This window comes from Acanthopagrus latus, chromosome 9 (assembly GCF_904848185.1).
Source record: "Acanthopagrus latus isolate v.2019 chromosome 9, fAcaLat1.1, whole genome shotgun sequence".
In the NCBI taxonomy this organism is placed as follows: domain Eukaryota; kingdom Metazoa; phylum Chordata; class Actinopteri; order Spariformes; family Sparidae; genus Acanthopagrus; species Acanthopagrus latus.
This window is the reverse complement of record NC_051047.1, coordinates 11054546-11070273: the sequence shown is the minus strand read 5'-3', so window position 1 is coordinate 11070273 and position 15728 is coordinate 11054546. Positions and strand designations below refer to the sequence as shown.

Here is a 15728-nt window from a genome sequence, read left to right as displayed (position 1 = left end):
GAAATGAGGAGGTCATTGTGGTGTCAGGCCTTGTGCAATGAATTATCAGATTTAATTTCTATTTGCACATCTAGCAGCCAAGCTTTTGCCAAATCGTCACTACACATGTATTTCTCAAACATTTATTAATGGAACTGGTAAAAGAATGTTTGAGTTTTGAAGACCCTCGGCTGATTGCAGACTCGTGGTCACTGATTAAAGACGGTCCCTAGACTTAAGTGTGCTGGAGAGCAGTGGGGAGGTGTCCTTCTGATTGTCAGAGGAGTGCTACATGCTAAACACTAAAGAAGAGGAGGATAGCCATGAGGTGAGAGTCCCTTTTATGCTAAGACCTGTAGAATAGATTCTTAAATTATTCTTCCATAATCTCGTGAATTTAATGAGTCTCTTTCACATGAATTTACAATGGCAGTCCCTGACACTGAGACTGGGCCCAAATGTTTTTGACATGGAGAACCAATAAGGGGCCCATATGTAGCACATGCTGCAGGCACTGCAAGTTTTTCCAGTGTCTGACTTGCTTTAGTCTGATCCTAGGGCAGTAGAACATGTTCCTGCATGGTATTAAGGCTATTTTTTTCAAGGCATTCTAAAGGGAAGATTCACTTTGATTTAAAAAAACAAACAAAACAAACAAACAAAAAAAACAGCCTGATATGCCCATGTGTGAAATTAAAGAAACACTGGTTGATTTAATCATTGTTGCTGCTGTTCATACTGGCTGCAAAGCAATCTCTTCCTAAAGTGCTCTGTTTGAGATTGTGACTGCAGTCCTTTTGTGTGAAATAACACCGAGGATCAGCTGAAGCTGACTTGAGGCTCTGTTAATCATACTGCAAGGAGTTAACTGGTTATGAAATGGCATCACTTTAATACTAACGCCTCTAAAAGAACTGCATATTCAAAGGAGACCATCAGTGAAAGGACTGTCTATTTCTATAGTTATCCTAAAAGTCCTATTTTCTGTGAATTCATAACATTACTTGTCAAAGTTGATAACCATAACTTTCTCAACAAAATTATATTTCCTTACAATTACAATTGTAAGAGTGTTCTCTTAAGCAACTGGGGACTTGAAATATAATAAAGTACAGCTTTTCCCGCATATTCCAAGTCTCCGATAGCTCCGAGATCAACTTAAAAAGATGTTACCGCTGTCCTATTTTAAACAAAATGGTCACTGTACCTGCTAAGATAAAAACGTCAGCATGCGTCTTAATTGGATGCACAAAATTGACCACGTGTCCAGGGATTAGTTGTCTAGGAGAAAGCTCCATCGCCGATTTGCTGCAACGCTCCAGAAATGTTTTGTGGGCTATGAAACTTCCCTGATTTTCCATCATTATGTGGTTGAAGTAATAATGAAAGTATTTCCAGCTATGGGTGAACTCTTCCATTTGCTTCGAAAAGAAACACACATGCTAGCGATGTTAAGATCTTTTACCATGGGAGGCTGGTGGTGCTCATACCACTTTTGTCCACAGGGGCCGTCAGAATGAACAAGAATGAAAATTCTTGTTGCTGCTTTAAAGTTGGTCTTTTTTTATTTCAAGTTTCTCCTTTTTTGCTTTCACGGCGCCCCTTGGTAAGCTGCTGAATCACAACAGTGATGCCAATCAGTAAATTTGGAATTGTAAAATATTTTATTTAAATGAGGATTTAATTAATTTTATTTTAAAAAAGATGTGTGCACCATATGTGGTGTATTTAAAAAAAAAAAAAAAAAAAAAAGCTCCAACATATTGTGATTATTCTAAGGCCTTTGAATATCCGTCATCTGTTTGATCAGCGCCTACATGAGTGTCCCACTGCTAATTGTGATTTCCCAGTTGATTGACTGGTGCCACTCCAGCTGCACACACTGCCTGTGATGTTCTGTTCCAGCATGTGCTCGCACTCTTTGTCTGGGGCATTAGGGTGTTAATGGATTACCGAAAGGTGTTGACTCAGGTGTGTGTGTGTGTGTGTGTGTGTGTGTGTGTGTTTGTGAGCATGTGTGCGGATGAGGGTGGTATAGAGCTCAGAGGGTGCTGGGATCTAGTCGAGACACCAATCTCAAGTTCCCCTCTCCCTGCTGCTACTCGATCTGTTTCTCACCCCTGCTCCACCCTGCACTGCCTCACTCCTGCACTTTAGTTTTTTTTTTGTGTGTTTTCTCTTTGCAATGTCTCCTCTTTGCACTGCATAACAGTTACCCACCCTCAGCATGGATATCGGAGGACTGACCACAGTGGTAGCGAACTCTGCTTACATCAATGCCCGTGGAAGCATCGATGGCTCTAATGCAGCGGCCGCTCGGGATAAGAAGTACCATTCTCGCCTCAAACTGCCCCACATCACCGTGTGTGAGGGTCTGAGGGACACCCTGGATCTGGCCTTTGACATAGTCTGTGTTGAGCAGCCTATCGGCAAGCGCCTCTTTAGGGAATTCTTGGATGCAAATAAAGAATACCACGGAGCTTGTCGTTTGTGGAAAGACATCGAGGACTATGACCTGGCGGAGGACTCTGACAGGGCGAAGAAGGCCTCAAAGATTGTCCAGCGATACATGGACCAATCTGCCAAACACTACTGCCCGTTCCTGCCTGAGGACATCATAGCTAAGGTGAAGGAAAGTCAGGAGGCTGCAAGCGATGACTTGTTCGCTGCATCGTTGGCCACAACGTTGGACTTTCTGCGGGAGGCCCCGTACACTTTCTTCATGGAGAGCTTGTACCTGAAGAGGTACTTGCAGTGGAAGTGGCTCGAGATGCAGCCCATGGATGCGGACTGGTTCCTGGACTTCCGTGTGCTGGGGAAAGGTGGGTTTGGGGAGGTGTCTGCCTGTCAGATGAAAGCCACTGGGAAACTGTATGCCTGTAAGAAACTCAACAAGAAAAGGCTGAAGAAGAGGAAAGGCTACGAGGTGAGAGAATGACTGTCACTTTTAAAAATGTCTTCACTCACCATGCTTTTTTTTTCTTTTGCAATCGGCCAGCTCAGTTTTATGCCTATGAACCTTCATTTTAATAAGCAAATAGAGTCATAACTTAAATTTTCATTGGTTCTGGCGGCCTCTAAGAAAAATGGTGACAATGGTGAATCAAGTAAGGTTTGTTTTAGTGCCGTATCACAAAGCGTCTTCTCTACTCATGCTTGAATCTCTTTAATGCTTCCTCAGGAGTCCGCCACAGAAAGAAAGAAAGAAAGAAAGTTTTAATTTGATGACCTAACCAACCCAGATGAGTTGGAATCTGACCCGGTTACAGACTTTAAGAATAACAGAAGTAGTCGATATTCACCCTGGTCTCTTTTGCTTATGTAGGTCATATAGAGACTTCATGATCACATTGAGACTGTTTTATAACTAGTCAACATTCTTTGTAGTACATCTGAGAAAGCCTCGATCTACACCTTGCATTAGATTTCGTGGAAACATGAGGTTCGTTAGTTGCCATGCATGCAGTGATTTGATTATATAGGTATTTTGTCAGCTTCATGTTCCAGAAAAAGTGCCCTGCGATGGTGCTAATCGTCTTTGTCCCTGCCTCTGTCTCATTTGGCTTTAGCCTGCAGTATTAAACAACTGAGACAGGGATAGAGTGATTACTGGGAGCTTTAGTAGAAAGCTCTTCTGAATGGAACTTCTTGGCACAGTTATATCTTGCCCTTGACTTGTCTGAGGTCATTCTTTGAAACTAAGTTTAACCTCCTTTTCAAAAGGCACGCAGATCCGACTGTTCTTCCTCAACCCAGAGGAAGAAAAGTCCCTGTAGATTTCAGTCTGTCGCTTTTCTTTGTACCATTGTTTTTCAAAAATGTCTTTTGTCCTGTAGGGGGCGATGGTGGAGAAGAGGATTCTTGAGAAGGTTCACAGTCGCTTCATTGTGTCACTGGCGTACGCCTTCCAGACAAAAGAGGAACTTTGTCTGGTCATGACCATCATGAATGGAGGAGACCTCAAGTAACTTCACATTCAGAGAAACTCTCAAAGCACAAACACGAACAGATAGGCTCACTGAGGTCACAGAGGGAGCATGTTTCTGCTCTGCTGCTGCTTTATTTAAAAGAGCTCTTTTGGGGAAGAAATTTTAATCACAAGAGAAAGATCTTCATTGACTGATTTGTTTTTTATGCCTGACCAAACAAAAAAAACAAACTCATTGTTTCCATGACTGAATAAACAAACTGACCTTAAAGGAAAACCCAGTTTTAAGCTGTTTAACTTTGCGTTTGTTTATGTGGCGGACCTTGCCACCTTTCTAGCTTCAAACAGTATTCTGGGGACCTTATTTTCATCTGAGAACAGCTTGTTTATTGACTTATAGAAAAACTAAATATTTCTGAGTTAGTATCATTACCTCATTAATATTTATAAATATTCAAATTCTGAGTTTGAATTTCTTCTCCAAAACTACATAGATCCCCTTTAAAGCCTCTGCTTTTATAGACAGCTTTCCCAACAAAATCAAAAGCTTAACACGAAAGAGTCTGTAGGATTCTGTCTATTGTCCAAATGGGTCACATTCACCTCAATTTGAGGGTTCCTTACTATGTCCCTCACACTAGGACAGATTATATGTAATGATATGCACCTCTGCTTGCTTTTTACAGAGACAACATGTCAATCAGTTACAGTGACTCAGTCACATTTATGAGAGAAGAAACCCACTCAGAGTCAGAGTGTTGAAGACACACTGGACTGCAGACTTTAAGCAAATGTTCAACTGTTGTTCTGTTATTCTCAAGAGACATACGGCTTGAATTTGTTTATGATCACCAGAATAACCTGGAGTGGTTCCTCAAAAAGCAACTGACACTTTTAATCAGCATTTTGTCTGACAGTTTTTTAAATGTGAGCAGACAAGCTTTCAAAATAAGAGCACAATGACATCAACAGCATTGCAGTACGTATAATGATCACATTTAAGCTGTAAGCCTGATTCTCTGTTACTTAAAGGTACCACATCTACCTGGTGGATGAGAACAACCCGGGGTTTGAGGAGCCCAGAGCCTGTTTCTATATCGCTCAGATCATCCAGGGCTTGGAGCACCTCCACCAGAAAAGAATCATCTACAGAGATCTCAAACCAGAAAATGTGCTGCTAGATAATGATGGTAATCAGCTTTTTAGTCAAACTCTAGAAAAATGGTCTGTATCAATATGTACTTCATAGTTAATCAAGGTGTTTTTTCGTTGTTGATCAGGGAATGTGCGTATATCTGATCTGGGTCTTGCTGTGGAGCTTAAAGAAGGCAAAACAATGACCAAAGGATATGCTGGAACACCAGGTGGGTCTCATCTGTATCTACAAAGTAGGATTTGTAGGTGTAAATTCACAGTTTAAATGCTCAACGAGAATGTTTTTTTTCTTCATTGCTTGACTTCCTGCAGGGTACATGCCCCCAGAGATGCTGAAAGGAGAGAAGTACGACACTTCGGTCGACTACTTCACTCTGGGAGTGACGCTGTACGAGTTCATAGATGCCAAGAACCCGTTCAGAAACAGAGGAGAAAAGGTGAGCCGCCTCTTGTCCAGCCTCGAGCTGTGCAGCAAAATGGCTAACTTTGAGAAGGATGAGAGTGAAGAGAGTTTGTCTCCTGTTCAGGTGGAACGCGAGGAGATGAAAGAACGCATGCTGACGCGGGTGCCGGAATATTCCAACAAATTCAGCGAGAAGGCAAAGTCGCTCTGTGACGGGCTGCTGGCCAAAGAAGTTGATAAGAGGATGGGTTTTAAGAACAACTGCTGTGATGAGCTCAGAGCACATCCATTCTTCAGTGACATCAACTGGAGGAAGCTGAATGCAGGTACCATCCATTTCCCACACAGTATCACTTACTTATTACTGAAATACCTTGTCTGAAGACAAAAAGGCTATTTTGATTCCCTGATAACCCTCTTGCAGTTTGATGTGATTTTTAATTTCCATTTCTCACCCGTGCAGGTATTCTGCCTCCTCCTTTCGTCCCTGACCCTAAAGTGGTGTATGCTAAAAGTCTGGATGATGTTGGGGCTTTCTCCTCCGTGAAGGGAGTGACCTTGGAGGATCCCGACAAGACCTTTTTTGATGAGTTCTCCTCAGGAAACATCCCCATCCCCTGGCAGGAAGAGATGATCGACATGGGCATTTATGGAGAGCTCAACGTCTGGGGTCCTGAAGGCACCGTCCCGGACGACCTGCGCAGGGAGTCCATACTAGAGCAGCCAAAGTCATCAACCTGCTGCACATCATAGAGAAAGCGCCAACCATCCAGTGTACAGACTTGTAGTTCTTTAGAACGTCTGACGTGAAGACTCAGATACTCGGGACTGACGCAAGTCCCTTCTGAACGTTCTGATCGCAGAGCTAAAACAGTTCCGGTGAGTGCAGGAAACAACAAGAACAAAATGGAGGAGGGTTTTAAACCTGGAATCCACTCAAGCATAGATTTTATAGTTAAAGTGTAATTCCACCAATTTTATACATTGTGTTTATATGTCTTAGGCAGTACTACTGCATGTGTGACAAACAGATTAAAGCCTTTCGTGGATCCAGAGGAAGTTGCATGTAATCTAATAAATTACCTCCAGAGATGTCACTTGGGGGGCTAAGTTGCATTGTGGGTAATGTAGGCACAATGTTTTGAAAAGGAGAACGTGTGGAATAAAAAAGGTCTTAACTTTGGTTCTACAATACTGATTTTGATCCTTTATTTAAAAACTGTGTGGACACAGTTATATGCTAGATGGTGGACTTTCTTTTCAGAACCTGGTGCCTATATTGGACACCATGGAGGAAATGTATCAAAGACATGATACTTTATCTAGGACTGCAACAGGTTTTATCCTACTTTTTTAACATAAGCAGTGATACTCCCAAAGACCAGTTAACACACTATACGAGCATGTAAAATTAGTATAGACAAGAGTTGAAGGATTATCATTATATCCTCTGTCCCCCTCCCTCACACTTATTCTCTTTCTTTCTCCATCTCTCAGTCCTTTTCTTTGTGTGTGCTTGTGTTCAGGCATTGTAGTGCTTTTAGATTTATAACATCTTAAAAATCACATTCTTGTAAAGCAGGGGGTTTAGTAATGTAGTATTTTTTGGTGCTAAGTGACAGTGACACGTTGCACATATAATATTTTGATTTCCCTCTGTCGCATATGTACTCCTCTAGAGTGTATGCCATTTAATGGAAAGTGCTTTTGTTTCTTTTTAAAGATTACACAGCAAATTAACTGCAGCTGTTGAAGCAAAACAGAAACTCGACACCACAAACACAAACTTATATGCTTTTGGAAAAAAAAAGAGATTCTCATGTTTATTTCATGGTTCATAATTGACTCTTTGCACGAATAGCCAAGAGCAGAGCACCTTTGAAAAAGGTACATGTATTATGGTCTAGTTGTTATGTGACACATTTGAATGCAGAGACATGTAAACAGCAAATCAATGTATTCTTTAAAACAGCAAAAGATGAAGTCAGAAATATCAAATGCATGATAAAGTACTTGTAAATAAAATAGCTTCTTGAAATGTAAATTTGAGTCCGGAGTTTCATTTTTTACAGCACTGTCCAGGAATGTTAACACAGATCACAACCAGACTTTTCTCTACATGGAACTAAATCAGCGAGAGGAACATGGAGTTTAACCGCAGACCCTGAAACACCTCTCTGAAGCGTCCTCTTACTCCTTTGCCGTGGCCTTGTATATGCTCACCTCCTGCTCTGGGAACTCGGCGAGCAGCGTTGTGTTGAAAATGCTCTTAAAGCGCTCCGTGAACCTCAAGTCTGACTGGAACCGGATCTTGTTGGCCCACAGCAGCGTCGTTCGGCTCCCTGGTTGGCAGAAGTGACGCATGGTTTCCAGCAGCTCTTCGAGGAAGTCGTGGTGGTAGACAACGTCAGCTGCCAGCACGTAGTCGTAGTGGCAGGATGAGGAGGGAAAGTCTCGCCCCAGGTCCTGACCCCAGGTAAGGGCAGCCACCTGAGGGGTGTAGAGGGACCGGCTCTTGGTGTTCCGCAGAAGGTTAAAGGTCAGATTGGACAAGATGTCTGGCAGGTCGGTTGCTGTCACCCAAGCACCTGGAGAAGAGGACCGAACAAGACAGACAATTGTATTGGCTTGGCCCTCACAATGCAGTGTTGGTCTGTTGGGATTTTGTTCCCTAACTTTGATCCGGAATGAAATATCTCACTAACTGTTGGAAGGTTTGTTGTATTGACTTCAGTGACCCCACTCAACTAAGCAAACTTAACAAAGCAAATATGCTAAACTATGATACTGAACATTACAAATACTGTATTACCTGAAAGGCATGGCACATTTGCATAGATTTAGGTTTCAGTTTAGTTGTTTTGTTTTAGTTTGTTTTACACTTCCTGTCTTTGTCTTTTTTCCTGCCTCTTTTGCTGTTCACCTGTGTTTCATCTGTTAATTATCAATGAATTTCGTCAGTAATTCCGTCTCACTTTTTGTCATTTTGTCTGTGTTTCTATCACCCAGTCCCGTTTTCTCCTAACGTCTTATCTGTATAGCTGTCTGTGCTCCAAATTGAAAAGATCTACCCCTAATCCTCACCAAAGTGCTTTCTTTGCCAACCTCAGGCAGTGCAGTTTGTGTAGAAGTTGCAGTAATGTAGTGTGATGTAATCTTGGAATGAAAGGACAAGATGGAGAATAGACCCTTTTCACTGCAGACATTTTGACTTTTCAAAGCAGGAAAAAGCGCAACCAATGACGTTAAAGATGGCTTCCTTCCATCAAGAATCCCAGTAAAACATGCCAGTGAGTGAGCATGCACAACACCTGAGCTTTGGAGATAGTTCACATAAATGATTTTTGTGTGAGCCGGTTTCAACATTGTGGCTAGCGATAACCTTGATAATAAAACAATGCAATTTCAGTTGGATATATTATATATAACAGTATTTTCTGAGTTTACCTGGATCTCAACCTATTCATAAATCCCAGAACAGAATAATAGGCAGGACAAAGTGCATACTTAGAGAGAAGACATTCACATCAGTGTTTAAACTTGGTCAAGCTTGTGTTGGAGCTCTTTGTAGTAACTGAAGTGTAACTTTTTACTTTTGATAGAAACAGAGAAGCGAAGAAAAAACTTTTCACAGGGAATAAAAGGACACTTATTTTTCCACTGCATGATTAGAGGAGGGACCAAAGTATGCCAGTACTAGTCTGATCACTTTGTTTTTCAAGATATCTTTAAGACAACTGGCCTGTTTGCGATGCAGACATTTTGGTGTGGGTGGACAGTCATGGCCCTCACACAATGAAGCACAGTGTTCCACTGACCCTCTGATGCTTCCTTGAGGCTAAAATGTAGATTTTGCACATAATATGAACATAAATCCATAAAACATGCAGTGCATATTTCCTCACCCAAGAGAATGAACATGTTGTGGCTTTTCTGCTTCTACCATGACTGTCCTGTCAGTACTTGCACGTCCTGATATTAAAGTTGGCAAGAAGCTTGTCAGAAGGTATGCTGTGACTTAGGACTTCAATGTCAAGACTTGTGGAAGTGACTGTTTGAACATTATTTGTGAATGTGTGTAAAGTGCACTGGACTATATTATGATAGACTCACCAAGCAGACTGGCCACTATTGAGAGCAAGCCGGTCCCGGCTCCAATCTCCAGCACCGCCTTGTCCATTAGGCTCACCTGTTGCTGGTTATTCTCCAAGAACTGGCACAAAGCGATTGCCTACGAAACAAACTATCATTACAAGTTTTACATGGACTAGGTCAGTATGTAAAGATCCACTCAGTGGTTCACAGCACATACCCCTGGCCAGATCAGTGCACCGAATGTATCCATGGACTCCCTGATGCTGATGTCGTGACCAACAAAATGAAAAGACTCCTTCCCCAGCGCGTAGTAAACACTCGGCTCCCAGACGTTCCTCCTGTCACAAGCCTCTCCTGCCATCACTTTCTGGTCTTTCAACACTGTAGAGGAAACATTAAGAGCCAAATCACTTGTCAATAGTAAAAATCTGAGCGATGCACATCTGTTTGTCTCCTCTGCAATACTCAAGCTGGACCTGTGATGGCAGTGCAGATAACAGTGCAGACAATGTGAACCTACCTTCATCTGTGCTCCCCTGCCCCACCTGCAGTTTCCCATCCTGTCTTTTCTCATCCACTTCCTTCTTCTTCCCAGGATGCTTCTGTTGGTCAGGTGGGCTGACTGATCTCTCCATGACCACTTAATACTGTTGAGGGGGAAATACTGACATTTTACAAATATTTTTTTCATTACAGTGTGGCTTTGGATTATGATTAAGAACTTTTAAAGGTGCAATTTGTAAAAAAAGGGAGAAAAAAAAGGCCAGTATATCTATGTATATAGGGCAGTATATCATTAGAGTAACGACTAAGTCTAAGGGAATTATTCATATATTTAGATGTAAGAGGTATTGTGTCCGAGGGTCAACTGATTATCAGATCTGATTATCCTACTGCCAACAAAATAAACTAAATTAAACTGCATTAACTGAGCTCTGATGCAGCATGTAAACTAATGACTAAAGTTATCAAATAAATTAAGTGAAGTTGAGAAGCAGAAAGTGGAAACACTAGAGGATATTACAAGTAACACAGAATTGTACTTGAGTGAATTACATCGAGTAAAGTACTTAGTTACATTCCATCACTGGACTTAACTGGAGTGCCCCATTACATAACATTTCAACTACAGCTTTTGTATGTGTGTATTTAGACCAAAAGTCTAGCAACTCCTGCACATTTGCAAAACTCCATTTATTTGAGATGTTTCGGTGATACTTGACCAGGCAAACATTACAAGTTTTTGGTCCACTCATCTCACTCCAGTGTACCTGGCTCATGAAACAGATACTGTCATATTGTATGATATGAATTATTATCACAAGCGTTTGCACTGTCGACGACTCTCTGGTGTTTGATCTTTAATGTGTCCCTTAAATGACGTTTGGGTTTGTAACTTATTTTAAGATCAGCAATAGTTGGAATGGGCTCAGAATGGCCGAGCCTCTAGTCCAGCAGTCCCTCTGGCTGTCACTGGACTCCGGTCCGGAGCCCAGAAGCACAGCTGGTTAAAGCTCCAGGCTAACAGGCTACATGGAGGGATACAGAGGGCACATTGGGTTGCTGTTTACCTCAGATGCACATCACATTCAGCTGGATCTCCACGCAAATACGAAGGACACAGTTTGATAACCTTTATAGTGATTACAGTCATCTGAAGTATGTGACAGGGATTTTTTTACATGATTAACTTATCATACACCGAAACCAGAAATATGCTGCTCTTCAGAATGTATTAACATACCTGTATGAAGCAGTGGTCTCTCGGTCCTCACTTCTCTCCTCGGTCTTCTTGTGTTTATAGAAGCAGAATAGTCTGACACACCCCCTGAGAGAGGCTGGGGTCTCCGACAGCCAGATCTGAGGGACAGAAACACAGAGACAGATTTATAACGTCTGACAGAGTCAACCCTGACCCCTCCCAGCACCTCAACATCACCACTGGTTGTCAGTGTGAACATTCTGTACATTACTGAACAATGTAATGGCTTTAAAATCAGGTCCAGCATTATGTTTCCACAGAGGGCTTTTCACAACACACGCAGAGAGCTTCTCATAACTCCCTCCTCTCGTCCCTGATCAACCACACATCTGTCAGGGGCTTCAGGCAGAGCTGCAGGGACAGCAACAACAACAACAACAGCAACAATCATTATAATGCTCATGAATAAAAGATCCTCCCTCGCTCTTTGGCCAGAAGAAAATTACACTGACCTCATCTCTCTCCACGATCATTTTCATACAGTCTCTCATATTAGTGTGACAAAAGAAAAACAACATATGTCAACAGGCTGCATCAGTGAGTCACCAGAAGGGATGCATATGATTTAAATACATTCTAATGAGGGTGTTTTACATGACCAGGCGACTTAACAGCTGCAGGAAAAAATAGACCAATCATTTCACGAGTTGATGCTCAGCCATGTAAAGGTGCAGTCTGTGATTCTGGAGAAGCTGAGCTGATTGCTGAGTCTCTTTCCCAGTTTGTTAAAATGAAACGCTTCAAGGGTAGAGCCAGTGTCTTGTTATCAGAAGGTTGCTAGTTCATTTCCCCTAATCTGCATGTCCAAGTGTCTTTAGGCAAGACACTGAATCCCAAACTGCTCCTGCATGGCAGCCAACGCCATCAGTGTATGAATGTTTGGGTGAATTACTCTAAGTCGCGTTGGACAAAAGTGTCTCTTAAATGCCCCAAAATTTCAAATGTAAACATGAATATGTTTGAATGAACTTCTTGTAATTACGTCACCCAACTGTTTGCATGTATTTCACTACAATGTGAATAGCAACAAGTAGACTCTTGACACTTGCTTTTAAACTCACATCCAGGATTGGATTGGAAGAAATGTGTAATCCAGCACAATGGACATCAAGTGTGGATTAAAGGGACTCTTTGTAGTTTGGGATGAGAAATTCAAACTCAGATATGATATTTTCTCCATAACTGAATGAACAAGTTGTTCTCAGAGCAATCAATCAATCAATCAATCAATCAATCAATCAATCAATCAATCAATCAATCAATCAATCAATCAATCAATCAATCAATCAATCAATCAATCAATCAATCAATCAATGCCATATCACATTTGTGACTTTGACGGATATCACAACACAAACAGATTTTCAAACCAGACGTCAATGGAATCCACAGGAGCGCAGGCAAAGAGTAGACAACAAACACAAAATGTTATGAAATATAGTGATGCATGTGAGGAAAAGATGTGTTTGTTATTTGTCCACACAGTACCGCCATCTACACTGATCTGTGCTGGTGTGTGTCCGCACTATAAAAGGCTGCGGAGTCAACACTGTTTACTGTTTGTACCATCCTGTTGTCCCAAGTTTACCGCTGAGCACGGATACTGCGGTATGCAACTGCACCCAGTGTTTGTAAGCTGGGCAGTAGGATTCACAGCCTCTGAGCATCAATACACACAAGCCAGCAGACAACTGGGGTTGTACTGCATGAAGCTTGAAAATGACTTGAACTGACAGATGGCAACACCAACACTGAGTCACTCTCATCTAAACAGCAACACCGATAAGCAGTTGAGGTATTAGGGGATTTCCAGAGCATCAGGATGTTGACTCCAGGAATCCACTGTTCTCTTTCTCGTTTATCAGTCATAGCTAAGGAATGATTTACAGCAAAGATTTGGTTGTTTTGCCGTAATGATTCCACCTTTACTCACTTCTCTGCTTGCCAGATGATGGCTGACCAGATCTAATAATGGTCCAAGTCTAAAAATATGTATTTTTCAGCGTACCCACAGAGGATACAGCAAAGCTAGCGGAGATATCCCCGATTATAGATGCAAACTAAACTATGATCTCTTAAATCCAGCAAAAGTCGCTCTTCCTGGTAGGAGGACAATGGAAGATCTGCCAGGTGCAAATATGCCAAAGATTGCATTATTAAAACAATAGCTCATATTAGATCATGTCATCTGATTATTCGTATTGATGAATGAACATGTGTGTACTGGTGGTGGTGGATGTGTGTATGTGTGGAGCTGTTATCAATTAAAATAGAAGGATGAAGAGCTGCCAGTCATCACCTTAGAGTGGGTAATCCTCACCTCCATGTCCAAAGGTCAGGAAAAGGTTGCGTAGGCCAGTGGAAAATGAGTCACAGTCACACACAGCAACATGTGAGCCCCGGCAGGCTTTACAGTAGCCGCATGTGCAGCGTGAGTGTGTGAGCGTATCAGTTAATGAGCGCTAAGCTCCTGTAATTCATAAAGGGCGGGTGATGATTGGAATTCATCGAGTGTAAAACTTAAATGAACTCACTTATCCAGCAGAGAGTCAATGTGAGATCTGAAATCTGGGTGTGAACAGCTTTTATCGTCCTGATACATTTTTGGCACCAGAGCAAGTTGCTCTCAGACAGAGCGACTGTTCCCTGATCTGCCAGAGTAAGCCAGCATTCTTGGACTCCATAGTTGAATGAGGTCCTGCCTGCCCTATATGAGTCCTGGGGGGACGGGAGGTTTAGACACACCTGACGGACTGAAGGTTGTGTCACTGTTTCCTCACTCATTAAAACTCCCAAAATGCTCCACGCTGCAGGCCACAGCGCTGCTCTAGCTGAACAATGAAGCTTTGATCTACTGAAGTCAGATTTTCAGGCGCAGTATGAAATGAAACAGATTGATTGTACTCAGCAGTGCACTTTGGTTTCTGCACTTCACTCAGTGTATAATCAACATCAAATTAGTGCAATTTAGAATATATGTAATGAAATATATTTGAATACTCAATAACACTTTTTTGCTTAATGTAAAACACTGGGAATCTTTTTTAAAATATGCATTTATTTTGTGCTAAAATGCTAGTTGTAGGCCCTTTATCCTTCTTAAGAGAAAACCCTTATAATTATCATTATTTTTATGACTTTCTGCTCCGTTGTCTGGTGGTGTGGCAGCGGAAACTTCTGTGTCTGTTGCCAGATGTCAGCAGGGTGAACCGACGGTGGCTGGGTGGGTGTCATCTTTTAGTATCCTTCAGGGTCTGTGCAGACATCTCACTTCTATGATGTCACTGATGCTCTGTAGACGATGGGCTATTTCACATGCTGTATTATCTGTATATCAAAAATAGCATACTTCAAGATTTGATGTAAACATTTATTTGTCTCATATTTTCTACAGATGCAGTGAAATGCAGTGGTGGTATATGTTATAGGATGAGCTAAAAGGCTAGTGTGTAATAAAAGTAGTGTGAAAATAGTCAAACAAAATAAATATGAAAATCTGAAATTTCAGATGAAATAATGTAAGTATGATATAATGAGTGTACATGGAACTATAAATAAACCTATATCAGCTGTAATTTAATGTACTTTTTCATAGGAGTAATAATAATCACGCTTCAGAATAAAACATCATGTTCACTTTATTTACAGAAAAGTAGCTTGTTATCAAAAACAAATAATATCATCTTTGAATATAATATACAAAATTCTTAGATTTCAAAATCAAATGTAATTTAACGTTAATGTTAACATAAAAAAAATCCCACACATCACGATACTTAAATATGATTTCGCAAATATTTTCATTCATTTTTCAAACTGTTACATTCAAGCTCAATACTATAATTACATTTCTAGATAAGATTAGTGAACAATGAAAAAGTTATTGGTTTTGTAGTTTTACATAAGCGTTTTTGGTTAATTGATAATAAATTTGTTCTACAATTATAAAAGTTTTCATTACAAAAATGTAGACCGAATGTATTTTTTTGAATAAACTTTTCATCCATGTATTTCCCAATCTATCAACTGTAAACACAGCTTGACTCCGCTCCACCATCTGTTCAGCTGTGATGTGTATTCTGCTACAGATTGAGAGCAGGCCCAAGTTTCCCATTATACAATGTGCTGACTAAGTTAAATTTGCTGTTTTATCTTCCAAAATGCAAACGTTACATTTTGTTAATGTTTGCACTACATCTGTTCAGAATATCCTGGCTTATAATGATAATTGTCATTTTCTTGCTGGTTTATATTTTGTAGCAGTGACGTCAGTGTTAGAATCCGCAATTTTAATGCTGATTATCTGTATAAATGTTCAACCACATTTAAATGTTACTTCACTGTCCTTCCATGTGTAAATATCCAATTGAAAATTTCAAGGCCACAAATAAAAATAAACAAGATCT

General features: G+C 41.0%; 2 protein-coding genes across 2 annotated transcripts; one reads left to right on the top strand and one right to left on the bottom strand.

Annotated features, from left to right (window-relative positions):
* The first annotated feature begins 119 nt into the window (after nucleotides 1-119).
* LOC119026482 (rhodopsin kinase GRK1-like) lies at nucleotides 120-6244 on the top strand. The gene is made up of 7 exons (XM_037110914.1): nucleotides 120-2905; nucleotides 3816-3943; nucleotides 4940-5097; nucleotides 5188-5271; nucleotides 5375-5499; nucleotides 5590-5791; nucleotides 5929-6244. The coding sequence occupies exons 1-7, from the start codon at nucleotides 2207-2209 to the stop codon at nucleotides 6216-6218; spliced, it is 1686 nt and encodes a 561-aa protein (XP_036966809.1). The 5' UTR covers nucleotides 120-2206; the 3' UTR covers nucleotides 6219-6244.
* Nucleotides 6245-7617: 1373 nt separating this feature from the next.
* On the bottom strand, nucleotides 7618-15674 carry zgc:172067 (S-adenosylmethionine-dependent methyltransferase domain-containing protein). The gene is made up of 6 exons (XM_037110926.1): nucleotides 14461-15674; nucleotides 11305-11420; nucleotides 10081-10207; nucleotides 9778-9941; nucleotides 9579-9696; nucleotides 7618-8053 (listed from the first exon to the last, which is right to left on the bottom strand). The coding sequence occupies exons 3-6, from the start codon at nucleotides 10193-10195 to the stop codon at nucleotides 7656-7658; spliced, it is 795 nt and encodes a 264-aa protein (XP_036966821.1). The 5' UTR covers nucleotides 10196-10207; nucleotides 11305-11420; nucleotides 14461-15674; the 3' UTR covers nucleotides 7618-7655.
* Between the last annotated feature and the right edge of the window lie 54 nt (nucleotides 15675-15728).

What these genes read in the sequence shown, in the direction of transcription:
- LOC119026482 (XM_037110914.1), top strand. Translation starts at nt 2,207, where the DNA reads ATGGATATCGGAGGACTGACCACAGTGGTAGCGAACTCTGCTTACATC. An exon ending in AGAAGAGGAAAGGCTACGAG is followed by an intron (nt 2,906 to 3,815) that starts GTGAGAGAATGA and finishes TTTGTCCTGTAG; the next exon opens with GGGGCGATGGTGGAGAAGAG. An exon ending in CTGGAGGAAGCTGAATGCAG is followed by an intron (nt 5,792 to 5,928) that starts GTACCATCCATT and finishes TCACCCGTGCAG; the next exon opens with GTATTCTGCCTCCTCCTTTC.
- zgc:172067 (XM_037110926.1), bottom strand. Translation starts at nt 10,195, where the DNA reads ATGGAGAGATCAGTCAGCCCACCTGACCAACAGAAGCATCCTGGGAAG. An exon ending in GTGCACTGATCTGGCCAGGG is followed by an intron (nt 9,697 to 9,777) that starts GTATGTGCTGTG and finishes TTTGTTTCGTAG; the next exon opens with GCAATCGCTTTGTGCCAGTT. An exon ending in AATAGTGGCCAGTCTGCTTG is followed by an intron (nt 8,054 to 9,578) that starts GTGAGTCTATCA and finishes CCTCTTCTCCAG; the next exon opens with GTGCTTGGGTGACAGCAACC.